The sequence below is a fragment of the Idiotropiscis lumnitzeri genome, chromosome 3 (genome assembly GCF_059441095.1).
Source record: "Idiotropiscis lumnitzeri isolate Australia: NSW breed Sydney's pygmy pipehorse chromosome 3, RoL_Ilum_1.0, whole genome shotgun sequence".
In the NCBI taxonomy this organism is placed as follows: Eukaryota; Metazoa; Chordata; class Actinopteri; order Syngnathiformes; family Syngnathidae; genus Idiotropiscis; species Idiotropiscis lumnitzeri.
In genome coordinates this window covers 15,613,360-15,628,168 of record NC_142393.1, presented here as the reverse complement: position 1 = coordinate 15,628,168, position 14,809 = coordinate 15,613,360, and the positions used below count along the sequence as shown (strand labels likewise).

Sequence of the window (14,809 nt, the reverse complement as noted above, 5' to 3'; positions counted from 1 at the left end):
ATATACCATGTATTTGATGCAAAAAACACTTTACATTTAGTGCAATCTCATCCTCAACTTCCGCACAAATTTCCGAGCTCCACTATGGATCGTATCCACGCTTTTAAGGTTAACTATCGTTTCCACCTTAACAGACTCATATCAGTGTCCATACATTTTTTTTGTGCATTGACGTCAATCGTATACAAGACACAAAACAGGCTTTTTCCTTTAATATGCCCTATGCCGAAGACGAATATGGACAGATAGCTTCGCTGCAGCCGACTTCTAAACCATCCTGACTGCGACAGCTGCAGGCTCATCTTACATCATATTGGGAGAGACACGAATTGCAAATATAACTGCAACAAAGCTACCGGTAAAGAGACGATATCCCTATTTTACCCGTGTGGCTACTAATGTTGTATAATGGACCAGACGGATCTGGTTGAAAAAATGTGCTTTAATAGAATTATAAACGCGTTGTTACAGCTGTACCATATTTTTAAGTTGTCAACATTACCATAGGCTCTCAGAGCTTTGCAGATGCCAGCTAAAGCTTCGGAGACAAACTCAGTGGGCATTTAATGTTGTCCCCATCATCAGAGAGTATGGTCATTAGTAGTGTATGGTGTGTGTGTGATGGGCGGCGTTTCATGCTTAAAATTTTATGTAAAGCTAGATACCAGACAACACTGCAGAACGGTATCATATTTGAGGGGAAACGGAGCCTACTTTTTCACAAAATGGTCCTCGTGAAGATAAGCGGATTGGATCATGGATTGTCATGTTTGTTGTAGTTTTTTAATCTCAACAATTTCCAAGAGTTGACTGTTGATAAACTTTTGCAGTTATGGTGTTTTTTCCCGCCGAGATAACAGCAAACGCCCACTGGGTACACCTACAATAATAAGATGCAACGCAAGCAGTGTATAAACAAAATAAATGATCGACACTATCAAAGAGCCATTGTAAGTTTTATCGTTTCGAATTATACAATAACACACTCAAGTTTTTTTTTAAAATAACTTAGCTACTTTATTGAGTGACATCAGAGGGTCACACTATTAGAAGCTGTATCATCGATGTCCAGTTTGACATCATCGACATTAATGGTAATGATGGATAATAGGGATTGTGAATCTGAGAGTGCCAATCAAATCCTTGCATTTTTTTTTTTTTTGCAAAGAGATTCCCATAGCCGTCCAGACAGACCTAAATAAGATGATGTTAGTTTAATTAGCTATTGCAGCTCAGATTCATAGTTATTTGATTTACACGTGTTGGATTCGATTTGTTTCATGCAATGTGAATATTTGCCATAACACAAAATGTTGCTAAAAGTCATTGCTACGTGAGATACACCCTTCTTATGTCCAATTACATCTGAAATAATAATGTACGGTACATGCTGTATTCTGCATTAGATGTTTTACTGCTTTGGGCTCTAATCAGCATTGACGCCGCATGCCCAGCCAGCCTGCAAAAAAAGACCGGACTTCTTGGATTGCTGTTGTGCTGACAAGAGTCCTGTCATAGCTGTCACCATGAGAAATACAGCAGTAACAAAAACAGCCGAGATTGCTCCAGGCACCTGTCATAACACCTGCTGACGAACTAAGCTCTTTCAGGCGGAAGACTGATGACAAAGGAAATTTTCTACTGTAGTTTTAACGCCAATCAATTTCTCAGTTGGCCAGAGTGCGGCACAGGCACGAGCCGGCGACCGCCACACCCGGCACCATGATGGAGGGAGGCATGCAGCTGCTGAACCGCGATGGCCACAGCATCTCGCACAACTCCAAGCGCCACTACCACGACTCATTCGTGTCCATGAACAGGATGCGACAGCGTGGGCTGCTGTGCGATATTGTGCTCCATGTCTCCAACAAAGAGATCAAGGCACATAAATTGGTGCTGGCTTCTTGCAGCCCTTACTTCCACGCCATGTTTACCAGTAAGTACAGTACAGTGCATATCATCCCCCAAAACCAGCCTGCACCTCTTTTTCATTACACTTTCAATCCTCTTCAATCTGTTTGCCTTCGGTTATTTTAAGCTCTGGAGTTTAACGTGGGAAAACAACATATGAGTACAGTAAACACCACCTTATGCATTTGAAGCATCATTGTTTCCCTGCCTTGTTTTCCTGTCTGGGGCACAGGTGGTCAGTATCTCTGTGCGTCTTACATTTCCTCGCTATACAAGGCCATTGTGCTTGTAAACTGCCTCCAGACTTCCAGACAGCAAGCTTCATCGAGTCTAACCCAGTCAATAATGAGCTCATTTTCACAGTCTGTTTAGCTTTTTGCCTGTTTAATTAGTTTTTAAGAGCATATATTTTTTAGTTTCTATTAGTTATTATTTTTTCAAAAATGCTTTTTTTATTTAGTGTATATTTGTTTTGGTATTAATGTTATCTATTATATATATATATATATATATATATATATGGAATACTGTAATTATCAAATGCAAGATTAAAAAAAAGTTACTCAGTTTTGTTTAATAAATTAAACTACAATTCCAGAACATCTGTTTAACCTTCCTTTTTCTGTACGGCTATACAGTAATATCAAAATAAATACATTGAAGATGAAACAAAAGTGCATGAAATTTATTGACAAAGATTAAAATGAAGATTTTTCCCTATAATTAAAGTTAGTTTTACAAACGTAAAATGCTGTTTTATTTTTTAAATCACTAAATTTTATTTTATTTTATCAATAAAAATAAAATTTTAGTTTCAATTATTTTGTTAATTTTCTTAATTAGATTAATCTTGCTGACAGCTTTCTGCAAAAAAGTGACATAATAGTAATAATAATAATAGTAATAATCGTGCCATAATAATTACAATGCTAATAATAATATATACATGATTGAATTATTAATTTGGGGCAGATTTGTCCTCAAATATAAAAAAATACAGAGATTATAACAGATTATAACAACTCTGAGCTGTTTTAGCATTCTGAAATTGGTCCCCTCTCTGCATGGGTTGATTCGTTGTTTGTGTCATGCACTGCATCAAATGCAGAGGTAACATAATTTTCCTATTCGCTTGCAATTTCAGTCGTATATTTATTACGGTTTTCTAAAAATGGCACCAAACTTGAAAGTAGTGTCATTTTAGCCGAGTCAACAGATCTGAGCAGCACTGACTGGTTAGAACCGCTGTCCTGGGTGAGAATGTGGCTCCCTAAATGTTCCTTATCCCCTGCCTCTCGTCATCTCAAGACAGCTGGATCCAACTTTCCTGTGACCTGCGCAGAATAAGTGGTAGAGAAAATGGATGGTTAGTAACTACGGTTATTGTGTACTCTTACGTAGATGAGATGTCAGAGAGTCGTCAGACTCATGTGACGCTACATGATATCGACCCCCAGGCATTGGAGCAGCTCATTCAGTATGCCTACACAGCAGAGATCGTGGTCGGGGAGGGTAACGTTCAGGTAATATACAGATTGCATCATCACTCATCACTTAATACAGCCAGGGTAATTCCACTTGCAATCCTTCCTTAGACGTTGCTTCCGGCTGCGAGTCTGCTGCAACTCAATGGGGTGCGAGACGCCTGCTGCAAGTTCCTCCTCAGCCAGCTGGACCCCTCCAACTGCTTGGGCATCCGAGGCTTTGCTGACACGCACTCGTGCAGCGACCTTCTCAAGTCGGCGCACAAGTACGTCCTGCAGCACTTTGTGGAGGTGTCCAAGACAGAGGAGTTCATGCTGCTGCCATTGAAACAGGTGGGTGCAGGTGTAGTCATAATGAGCGCTGTCGAGCTTCCCCTTTTTTTACTGCACACAAAACTCACGTGAAAGGAGCAGGGAATGTGACGTTGAGCATGATAAACGGATATGATTTTTAGCCTTCATTTAACAGACATTTGCTTTTCCTCAGCTGAGTGTGTCTATCACTGTCCCTATTAGTTTTATCCTCCCACAGAGCAGCCATAGACTATTTCATCTGGCACGTCAACTCAGACAAGCTATAGCTTATTCAGCAACTGCTCTCTGTTGAATGGTTTCCATTTTTAAAAGTCCTCGTTTCCAGTCTAAACTTTCTATTGAGCTAACAGAACGATTGCTTTCCTAAGGCGGTTTTTCCTTTATCAATGTATGAGCTCATTAATGTCATCTTAGTTTACGCAAAATGCCAGGAATGGATACTGGCGAGTCTACATCAGTTTTTTAGGTGGTGTATTAAATAGTGCCAGACGGATGTGCTTTTTTTTTTCCAGGCCTATATAGATACTGATTATTAGTATTGACGGATGCAGATAACCCATAAGCCCATATTCATTTGTAGAAAAATGGGGGGTAAATGGTATAAAATTTTGAAAAGTAAAAACTCCAACACTTCGTTTAATTGCCTATAACTGCAAGTATATTAAACTGCTTTTTTAATTTACATGTTAAAGCTTTTGTAGATCATAGAAAATAGATATTGTTTTTGGTATCCTAACAAACAGCGCAGAGAGTAGTTACATAACTGAAATGGCCTTCTTTCACTCCTCAACGCAGCTACTACACGGTTGTGACTTCTCCGTTGCTTTTTTTGGGTGTTCCGTCATTCTTACGTGTAAGAAAGCCATATGCAGCAGCTGTGGCTTTTTTTTTGTCAGCAGAGAAAGAGAAATTTATAGCTCTAAATTAAAACAAATAAATAAAAAATACTGGACTTTCCCTTGCAGTCCATTTTTGCACCACGTACGGACGGCACTTTGCTGTTTTAAAGTGCTCTATAAATAAAGTGGAGTTGAGCTTTTCATGATATGCGGCTTGCACAGAGAGACGGACACACTGGCACTCACTCACTCCTTACTTTTGTCACTATTTCCCTATCAATATTACCTGCAACTTTATTTCAAGTAGTTAAACGTTGGAACCTTGTGAGTTATATAAAACTGTATGGAAGCGTGTTGCGGTCAACCGAAATATTTTTTTTTTTGTTGGCCATCGAAGGAATAAAAAGAAAAAAGGCCGATACCTTTAATTGACAAAATGCCAACTATCGGCCTGACTGATAATCTGTCTGTCAATGTTATTGTAAAATATATAATAATATAAATATATGAAGTTTGCCTTCCGCCAGGCCTGGTTAATACATTGGATGGATGTTCACTGTAGGCTGCTGCCCTCATCTGACCAGACAGCAGCTGTCTGCTCTGGGCCAACAAACCCAGCCAGCCTCATCTCAATCAGGCAACAGTGCCAGCCAGCCACTCAGACTGCAGCACGCTGTAGCACCGAGCCACGTTATGTGCCTTTGATATTTTTTAGCATGGCTTAGCAAGCCTTAAATGAACATTCAAGTGATTATGTGTGAATTCTTCATTTGCCAGGAAGGATATTGTGGCATTTATGTATGTTGAGCTTGGGTGGGAGAACAAAGGAAGGGTTTATTGTCATCAAAAATATGTTTTTCAACTAATTTTGTGATTTTCAACTATTCATGATCCAGGCTGAAGCGTTATATACCGTATACACAGTATACTGGTCCAATATTTGGTTACTGTAGTTTTTTTCCTTGGGAATTGGACGATAAGTCAAGGAGGAAGATGTTCCCAGGCGTTTTTCTTTTTGTGTGTGTGATGGCGTTTTGATCATTTTTGCATACTTTTAAAAATACACTAACCCCTGGACTGTCCCATGAGATACACAATTAAATAAACATAATAAGCACGCTGACTTTGGGATTTAAAAATAAGTATTATCTCAGTGAAGCCAGAATTTTGGAAGCTTATGTTGCAGAATTCGTAAAAAGTCAAAACAGTAAAGGCATTATGTTTAATCATTAAAACACGACAGTATAATCACAGTCAAGTGCGTATTAAATTTAACCGACCAACATATCAAAACTTAATTATATACAAATAAACATTTAAAAAATGGTAGCGGAAAGTAGAATGCCAGAAAATAGTTTCAAACATTTTCAATTCTTCAATCGCTGTCTGTTCCTTACCTCAATAAATGTTTACGTTACATTTATACGTCCCAACTACTACAGTAAGCTACAACTGTTGTGCAAGAACACCAGAGACTGGATGTAGCTGAAGTGCATTTCCGGCATCGTTCTTTATTTTCATTGTTCATGTTTGTTTAAAATAGAAGAAATGCTCATATTTAAGGTTTTACATATTGTGAAAAAAAAATCGTACACGGGGACAATGGAAGCGTATACAGTAATTATTGTTACATAACAGACACCCTTTCAACTTGAAATTTTACTGCACCACCCGGAGGGGTTTTGTGCATGCCGTGTCATATTTTGAAAATCATTGCATTGGATTGCGCAGGTGTACCTTAATGTGTAAAGTGGATATAAAAAGTCAACACACCCCTGTTCAAATGCCAGATTTTTATGATATTAAAGCAAATGAAACCATCATTTCAAAACCCTTTCTACCATGTGCCACATAATCCGTACAATTAATTGAAAAAAAGTACATCATTTTGGGTGGGAAAGTACAAATGAACAACTGAGATATTGTGGGTGTGCAACTCCTTCTTTTAACTGGGGATGTTGCTGTGTTCAGAATGATTTCAGATTTGTACAATGGAAAAAAAAAACATGTGAAATCTCGCAAGCACATTTGAGAAACTGTCCTATGGTCTAATGAAACCAAAGTTGAACTTCTTGTTCATAATTCCAAACTTTATGTTGAGTGCAACTGCAAACACTGCGAATCACAAAAAAAACCCAACAAAACACCATCCGTACATTGAAGCATGGTGGCAGAATTATGCTTAAGGTTTACTTTTCAAGTAGTCCTGGGAAAGAAATATGAGTCAGGAAAAGCCTGCTAGAACAGCTGCGCTTTAATTGGGGTTAATCCGAAGCAGTCTGAATGGTGGCAGATGTGTGCTGACTTCCATTTACGATGACTTTGATTGTGATTGATTAATTCTAAAACACAGCCACATCCCCAGTTGCACAGAGGGTGTGCACGCTTGTGTAACCACATTATATTAGTTGTTTATTTTTACTACACTTCTGGATCTGCACTCTCATTTTTATTTTCCATTTGAGTCATATTTGGAATATTTTTTCTTGGTCTAATTTTTTTCATACCACAAAAACAGGACATTTGAGCAGGGGTGTGTAAACGTTTTGCGTCCAGAGTAAATATTTGCCACTCATAAAAGAACTCTTGGGTTTTGCTTTTTCCTCATCTGTCAGCAGAAAATATTTCACGCACTTTCATTCTTTGAAACATGGAGGAAACTAGAAACAATCTATTTCTATATTGTGGCTTGAAAAATTACAATACAGTATTTGTTCATTGTATTGCATAAGGTGTTGTTGCCATATTTATTTAATTATTACATTTGGCATTTTATCTTGTGCTCACAGGTCCTGGATCTGATTTCCAGTGACAACCTGAACGTACCGTCTGAAGAGGAAGTGTACCGGGCTGTGCTCAGCTGGGTGAAACATGACATAGATGGTCGTCGGCCACATGTTCCATGGGTAGGACTCATTTTGTCTCACCTGAGATGCTTTCTGACTTCACTCTTAAAATTCAACTCACCCAAACAATGTTGCTGATCCATCAGTTGATGAAGTGCGTGCGGCTGCCACTGCTGAGGCGAGACTTCCTGATGAGCAATGTGGACACAGAGCTGCTGGTGCGTCACCACTCTGAGTGCAAGGACCTCCTGATCGAGGCTCTCAAGTATCACCTGATGCCTGAACAGAGAGGCGTGCTCAGTAACAGCAGAACGCGAGCTCGCCGCTGCGAGGGCGCCAGTCCTGTTCTCTTCGCCGTTGGTCGGTGCCAAACTGAAAAGACAGTCAAATGAATATAAAATGGTCCTGTTTGAACATTGTGTGTGCGTGTACGCTTTTGTCCTAGGTGGGGGCAGCCTGTTTGCTATTCATGGAGACTGTGAAGCATACGATACCAGGACAGACCGCTGGCATATGGTGGCATCCATGTCTACGCGGCGGGCCCGGGTGGGCGTGGCAGCCATTGGGAACAGACTGTATGCTGTTGGTGGGTGAGTGACAACAATATTTAATTAACCTTTGCTGGTACACCCATCGTATCACTTCAACATCCATACTTCAATTTTTTTTTACTCCTAATTATGTTCACTGCCTCAGCAGGGCACATAAACACAATCAATGATTCACTCTTGCATTCAAGCCAATGGTCCATTTGTTGTGTTCAAATAATCTAATATCCATGTTTTTAAAATGTGGAAAGATCAGAAACCCACACATGCACAGGGGAAATAAAGCAAGCAAGCGCCCAATTCTAACTGCACCCATCTATGAAAATACCAAAATCCTTTGCACTGATAAGGGTGTTGGCTAAAAAAAAATATTTCACAGGGAGGTACATCATTGAAAAAAAGGTTACAAACCACTTCTCTACAGTATAAAATAACACTCCTCTTCATTTGTCCACATGTCATTCAGGTATGATGGGACCTCAGATTTGGCAACTGTGGAGTCATATGACCCCATCACTAATTCCTGGCAGCCTGAGGTTTCCATGGGAACGCGACGGAGCTGTTTAGGTGTGGCGGTCTTGCATGGATTGTTGTATGCGGCTGGGGGTTATGATGGAGCTTCCTGTCTCAATAGGTATCCACGTAGACACGCACACGCACACACACACACACTAGTACAGTACTAGAATAGTTGCTTTTGATTGTCTTTTAAAGATGTCTTCAAAGTTGTCTTTGCTCTCTCTATAGTGCAGAGCGTTTTGACCCTCTAACCAGCACATGGACCTCAATTGCTGCCATGAGCACGCGCAGGAGATATGTTCGAGTCGCAACTCTAGGTAGCAACTTGTGTTGCTCAGCATGCTTCATATTATAATGTCACATCAAGATGGATTGATGTTCAACTGCGTAAGTTTGCATTTTGATAGTTTACGCTTTCTTTCCCCCTCCAGATGGTAACCTGTATGCGGTGGGTGGTTATGACAGTTCCTCACATCTTGCCACTGTTGAGAAGTACGATCCTCAGGTACATTTGGTGCTTTTTGCTATGACGTGTGAAAACTTTGATTTGTGAGCTGAATATTATCTCTTAATTGTTGTGTTGGATGAACAGAGCAACACGTGGACACCCATTGCTAATATGCTAAGTCGACGCAGCAGTGCCGGCGTGGCCGTCCTGGACGGCATGCTGTATGTAGCGGGAGGTAATGACGGCACCAGCTGCCTCAACTCAGTGGAAAGGTTCAACCCCAAGACCAACACGTGGGAGGGAGTGTCTGCCATGAACATCCGCAGGTTTGTCTGCAGACACAATTTACAGTCGAACAACTAAAAACAGGACGGAATATCTTTGAGAGAAAGCTATTATTACACGATGAAGGACTTTTTGGATGACCTCCTGGATGACCAAACACCCTGCAGAGGAAAATTTATTTTGGCCGCTTGTATCTAGGACGTTGTTTTTTGCTCAAGGAATAACTATAATGACATGATTTCTTTCTTTTTAAAATTAAAGCATGATTCTCTTAAAATTATGATTGTTTCCATTACAATATTATGGCTTGGTTATCCAATATAATCTAATCTTGTTTTTCTTTATTATTACAAAATCATAAATTACATAGTCAACGTTTTTGCTCAAAACATTACGAGTGACAAGTTTATGAAGAATTGTAATAATACAACCTCTTGTCAAAAATGTCAACTTTATTCTCAAATTTTACAGCAAAAATTCTAGCTTTTATGGAATTACTTTTTATTCATTTTGTGAGAAACTAAACAAATAAAATTATTATAAATTATTAAATTAATAATAATTTCATAAATTATTCCCTGCAATTGGCTGGCAACCAGTTCGGGGTGTCCCCCGCCTACTGTCCGAAGATAGCTGGGATAGGCTCCAGCGCCCCCCTGCGACCCAAGTGAGTAGAAGCGGTACAGAAGATGGATGGATGGAATAAATTATTATTAAATTAATGATTATAAAATCAAAATACTATGACTAAGGTAATGACGTGGCATCATTTGGACATTTTTTCGGGGGATTTTCTCTTAAAGCTCTAAACCTTAAATTCGCCCCCCCCCCCACTTGTTTTATGTGTGGTAATCCCTGCAGTTGTCGCGCACGTACGCTCAAGACAAATATAGATGCAGCAGATCAGCATTGAGAAGTGGGCTTTTGAGGTGTAGCCATCTTGGATTTGTAGATGTGTCAGCTAATTCGCTCAACACGCACACGCATGCTCAGACACCCACCCTCCTTTGTGTGAGTCAGAATGTGGTGGGAGCAAGTGCAGCGCCCTGAATAAACCATGGTGCAGAGCGCTTTTATTATCCAGTTGCTGGGAGGCTCAATTTACAGTTTAAGCAATGTCACCCTGTGCTGATCTCTAATCCGTCTCTTGACCCAAAAACATACTAATGTTGAGAAAAAAACCCCATTTTATTCTACTTTAAAGTCAGTCTGTTTTTCAGGTTTTGGCAGCATCTGTCTAACAATAGTGCTGCCACAGTTTTTTTGAAAAAGCAATTTAGTGACTTTTTTGATTACTTGATTTTAAAAGTCACTAAGTTCAATCACAAGTTACTTACTTGGTTTCATTCAACATCCGCTGACAACCCTGCTTAACATAAAAATGACAACTGCTTTTACCAATGCAGTTTTATCAGTACTGTTTAACTCATTCACTGCCATTGACGGCCAAAGACGTCAAAGTTCCTTTTTTTATTTTATTTTTAACTCGGCTGGTAGCGAATGAGTTAAGAATCAAATTTTCATGTGCACAGTTGGGGGCCAGGCATCCACCTAAGGGGGCATCCACACACCACTCTACCCCCATTAAACTATTAATACAAGCAAATATGAAGATTTTTGGACCACTTTTCATTTTTCTCTGTGGCAGGACTCCAATCGCTATCCTCTGCAAATATATCATTTTGTGGTTTATTTTGTTTACCGTCACAGGAGCACTCACGACTTGGTGGCAATGGATGGCTGGCTTTACGCCGTGGGAGGCAACGACGGCAGCTCCAGTCTCAACTCTATCGAGAAGTACAACCCGCGCAGCAACAAGTGGGTGGCGGCCTCCTGCATGTTCACGCGCCGCAGCAGCGTGGGCGTGGCTGTGCTGGAACTGCTCAATTTCCCACCACCGTCCTCGCCCACCCTGTCTGTGTCCTCCACTAGTCTTTGACACGGGGTCATTGCTTGGCTAACCTCAGCCTCCGCTGCTACACCCCAGACCGGTTCTGGGAAAAGGCGTAACTGCTCAGTTTGAGGAGGAGGAGGATGAAGATGAAGAGTAGCTGTGTAAATGAGGCTCCTGGCCGTTATTACTGGCACTTTAGATTCAGATTGGCCATCAAAAATGTCATGAAAATCTGAATTAGGACAGATTATACTGAGCTACTGCCACCCCAGAGGTCTATTTTGTACGATGAAATTGAATATTTTGCCCTTCTGCGTGGCGCCCTAATCATCCAAGTTCTCTCGCCTCAAGAGTACAAACATATTCCTAAGGAAGATTGACCAGCCTTTGCTCAATCCTCACTTTACTTGCCACCACCCGAAAATGTAGTGTTTGCAATCTCACAAGAGATTCTGAATCAAACGCAAATGTAGCTCATTGTCTGGTTATAACCAACTGCATGTTTAGTCCACATCAGCTGGCATCAACTCCCAAACTGGGAGGCTAAAATGAGGTAGTGCTGCTAATGTCACGCTAGGTGGCAGTAACGTGCAATGGTATTCCCCACCTCCCTCAATCCACACCCCCCACCCAATGTGCACTGTGAGACAGCACTGACGCAACACAGGAGCAGCCGAGCCCTCGTGTCTAAAGGAGTTTCAAACTTGAAAGAGGAATTTTAGAGTATTTATAAAGATGTGTAAATGTTAATATGTTTAACTGTAAGATGTTAAGAGAAGGAAACATGAGATGCCTATTTAAATGTAAATATGTTTAACTGTAAGATGTTCAGAGAAGGATACATATGAGATACCCATTTAAAAGTGTTTTAATATATTTATTTATGTGTGATATAATAAGATAATGTTCTTGAGTTGACTATTTGACAGAAATTGCCCTGTTACCATGTTAGTGTCGCAGTGAGCAGATTAATGATGCTTGTCGGAGTTGTGTGGATGTACCACAATTGTCAATCGTTGAAGTCAAACTTCTATCGACTGCAAACTAGCTGCGATCAGCCAAGTAGTGCACGCAATTTGACACAACTGGTACAAAATAAAGGTTATGTAATCTAAAATAAATGTTACTAGGCCCATGTCTAGTTTCCATGATGATCGTGTGACTCAAATGCTACAAGGGCATGCGGAGAACTTCTTCATAAAATAAAATGACAACAGCATGCAAAAAAAAAAGCACACAAGTATGATGCGACCAAGATGATGGTCATTCTGCTCACCCGTATTCTCTGTCATGTCTTTTACAATCCGCCTTGGTAGAATCGATCCAACTTCTATGAATTACTGATAAGTATAAATGTGTCGAGAAATCTAACCCAATCATTTCTGTGTGGAGTTTATTTTTATTTCCAGTAGTGCACTTGCGTCATCTAGATGGAACCCTTCATGGCTAACAACAAAAAAAAAAAAAATCCCGGGTGCAAACGATTGTGATATATTGCCCTTTTCCTATTTTGTTCAATGTTTTAATTTTCTACCTCATTTTTCGGTTGTTTGTCAAAGAAGGCCCAGTCGAATCAACCTGCCCACATCTAATGGAAATGCTGATGTTGTTTGAATCTATCAGGACCAAGGACCACTTATGGCATGTAGATAAGAATGTCTTGTAAATAGGAAGATGGCTCAATGAATCGGTGTTGTTCAATGTGAATGTGACTGTAGCAATTTTTTTAAGTTTGTGCTTCGCTTGTATGTGGTGAATATTTATTTGAACTTTAAAATATTAAATTTTGCACTATTGCAATTGGAGCAATACAAAAACTGAAATAAAGATGTTACAAATGTGATTCAAGTTTGAGACAAGATCTTTAAATTGTAACCCATATTTTCCAATATATTGCATCTCAGTGTGCCATTTACTGTGAAAACTGAACCTTGTGTCGCTGGGCTTACTTGCTATACTGCATTGCTTGGTAGTGTCCCAAGATGCTCTCCTTTCACTCCTTTGACAGCTGAGCAATCTCACTTTACCCTTTCCGTTACTTCACCTCAAACGGCCACCACACCTGTGGCTTCCTCTGCACACACCATTTTAACTTAAGTTGAATCAGCCATAAACAAAATGGTAAATAGACTGTCGCTTTTCTACCTTTGGTACGCAAAGCGCTTCATACTGTTACCGCATTCACCTACTGATGATGTAGCACCAGGTGCACCTGGGGGGGGGTCAGTATTTGGCTGAAGGACACTTTGTTTTTCTGTCTGTCTGTCTATCCATCTATCAAATCTATCCATCAGTGGCGGGCCGTGCATTTCACACCTGGGCCTTCGGTGAAGTCCTACTTCGTCCTACTTGAATAAATAAATAATGAAAAAATAAATACCCTTCATAATACAATCATTCATGACACCACGGCTGGACAAATATTTTATAGAAACACACTTACACAGTACTGAGCGAGTGTTGGACGACCTAGCTTCTCTTGAAATGTCTTGAAAATGGCCTCGCAAGTGCATCTTCTATTAATCCACACTTTTCCCTCCTTCGTGTAATGTTCTGTCTTCTATTATACAACAAGTCACGCAGGAACAATGATGCAGCAAGCTGGCCTCTCTGTATTTACTCACTCGTATTCTCTACCTTGCATACACGCTTGTTCGTCTCGTAACCAAACACACGTCAGGCAATACTGCCTACTAGTGGCTCGTGATATAAGTGCTATCATTACACTTCGGCCATTGTGGTTTAAAAAAAAAACAAGAATATTTTAGATTTTCGCACGGTCGCCAGTTACAACTTCCAGGTGTGTTGATTCCGCGTAGCACTGCACCCTCACGCGTGAGTATCCAATCACAAGACACGTTCATCACTTTCAGCGTAAAGCCAGCGATAAGGCTCACTGTAACCAACTCGTAATCTGATTGGCTATCGCAACTGCCTATCAAATCTGAAAGTCCATTGGCGATGACAGAAGAGATTCCCGCAAAATTGCATCTGAAGGCCTAGAAAATAATAGTAAGCGCTACTGGTATTGTCAAACCTGCCTGGCAACACGAGCGAGTGAAATTCTGATTGGATAAAAACCCTCACCAAAAAATACAACGCTAGGATATAATATGACATCAATGTGAAGAATATGATCATTTTTTTCTTGATTATGTTATGCCTATCTATCGATCTATCTATCTTTTTCTGTGTTCATTGGAACATGTGTCAACAACTATTTTATGACTACTGATGTGTTTGGACTTCAAATAGTTGCTTCAAGCAAAACCACAATATATTGTGCTGAGCTGGCTTTGTGCGTGTTCAGTTTTTTTTTTTTTTCTTTTACAAATTTTGCTAGCTAGTGGGTTTAAAATTAGCATTATGCGAGTCCCTCATAGATGGATGCAATGCAGATAATCCGGTCACTTTTCAAAATGAACTATTTTGGATCGTAAATAAACCAAAAGTTTATTATTTTATCTGTGCAGCCTGGTCCAAAATGGCCCGGTGGTTGGAGACCAGTGGCCTAAGGTGTTCTAACTACATATTGTAGTATGCGTTACTTAACTCCACCAAGTAGGTTGTGGTTGATTGTGAGAAAATTTGAGTGAAATTCTAATTTATTCTCCAGTTTGGTGCTTATCACATTCAAAACAGAATGTAAGGAATGAACTTTTTTAAACTGACAGTGAGTGATCTTGCCTTCAAAGGAGCGCCAGGGTCCAATTAAGATTC

At 40.0% G+C, this 14,809-nt stretch overlaps 1 protein-coding gene across 1 annotated transcript; it reads left to right on the top strand.

Annotated features, from left to right (window-relative positions):
- The first annotated feature begins 181 nt into the window (after nt 1-181).
- Nucleotides 182-12,932, top strand: klhl17 (kelch-like family member 17). The gene is made up of 12 exons (XM_088289950.1): nt 182-358; nt 1,672-1,936; nt 3,313-3,434; nt 3,507-3,728; nt 7,339-7,455; nt 7,542-7,755; nt 7,841-7,985; nt 8,410-8,577; nt 8,691-8,779; nt 8,894-8,967; nt 9,055-9,236; nt 10,906-12,932. Exons 2-12 carry the CDS (start codon nt 1,723-1,725, stop codon nt 11,132-11,134), a joined length of 1,776 nt encoding a protein of 591 aa, XP_088146076.1. The 5' UTR covers nt 182-358; nt 1,672-1,722; the 3' UTR covers nt 11,135-12,932.
- Nucleotides 12,933-14,809: the final 1,877 nt, after the last annotated feature.